This window comes from Eurypyga helias, unplaced genomic scaffold, assembly GCF_000690775.1.
Source record: "Eurypyga helias isolate BGI_N326 unplaced genomic scaffold, ASM69077v1 scaffold30504, whole genome shotgun sequence".
In the NCBI taxonomy this organism is placed as follows: Eukaryota; Metazoa; Chordata; class Aves; order Eurypygiformes; family Eurypygidae; genus Eurypyga; species Eurypyga helias.
This window is the reverse complement of record NW_010248628.1, coordinates 1-841: the sequence shown is the minus strand read 5'-3', so window position 1 is coordinate 841 and position 841 is coordinate 1. Positions and strand designations below refer to the sequence as shown.

At 63.9% G+C, this 841-nt stretch overlaps 1 protein-coding gene across 1 annotated transcript in view; it reads left to right on the top strand.

Moving 5' to 3' along the window:
- Positions 1 to 726, top strand: part of LOC104509254 (dual specificity mitogen-activated protein kinase kinase 2) — a gene marked incomplete at its 5' end in the record, with an annotated part of 8805 nt that extends 8079 nt beyond the window's left edge. Inside the window, one exon of the mRNA XM_010151129.1 lies at positions 631 to 726. Within this exon, the coding sequence (XP_010149431.1) occupies positions 631 to 726 (96 nt within the window). The remainder of the gene's footprint in view (positions 1 to 630) is intronic.
- Positions 727 to 841: the final 115 nt, after the last annotated feature.

The window sequence follows — 841 nt, the reverse complement described above, 5'->3', positions numbered from 1 at the left end:
CGAGTGGAAGTGGGCCCTGCCCATGGCAGGTGGTGGGACTGGGTGGGCGTTAAGGTCCCTTCCAACCCAAACCATTCCATGAGCCCAGTTTAACCATGCTGACCTCTGCTTTCCCTCTCGACATCGTCCTGAGCCCCTGAGCTACATCTGGGTGCTCCCACGTAGCCCTTGCCAAGGAGGTGGCCTGTGTCCTTGTGGCCCCGTGCCCTGTGCGAAGGTTGTCCTGTCCTGTCCGTGCTTCTCCGTTATCCTCTGCCCCGGCGGAGCAGGGTTTGCTGGCCAGGGGCATGCGAGCACCAGGGGAGTGCAGAGGCTGCAGCCCCTTGCCCCCTGCCCGAGCAGAGCAGCCTTTTGGCCTGCTCACAGGGAGGGGTCACGCAGGCTCTGCTCGTTTTTTGGTCTCTGTTGTTCCCACGTCTGTGTGTCGACTGCGTGGCCAGCACGGATTAAAATCCCAGCCGCATGCCTGCGAGGAACTCACCTTTTCCCAAAATCTGCTTTTACAGCCCAAGCTGTAGCACCACGATCCGGCCTCTCCGGGGTCTCCCCCACGGCACCAACCCGGCGCTGGGTTTTGGGGGCTGGGGAGCAGCTGCTGATGCTCCTAACCCTGTCTCCCTTCGCTTTCAGAGTCACACCTTCATCAAACGCTCCGAAGTGGAGGCGAGCCGACCGCCTGGTGTCAGCAACACCGGCCTGTCACCGCGTCCTCTCCCCCCGACATGACAGAGCTGCCCTCCTTCCTTCGCCCCGGCCCCCCGCTCGCCTCGCGTCCCAGCGGCAAAGCACCGTCCCCTCGGAAGCGGCTTCAGCGGCCGACCCCCAGCCACGGCGGGGTTTG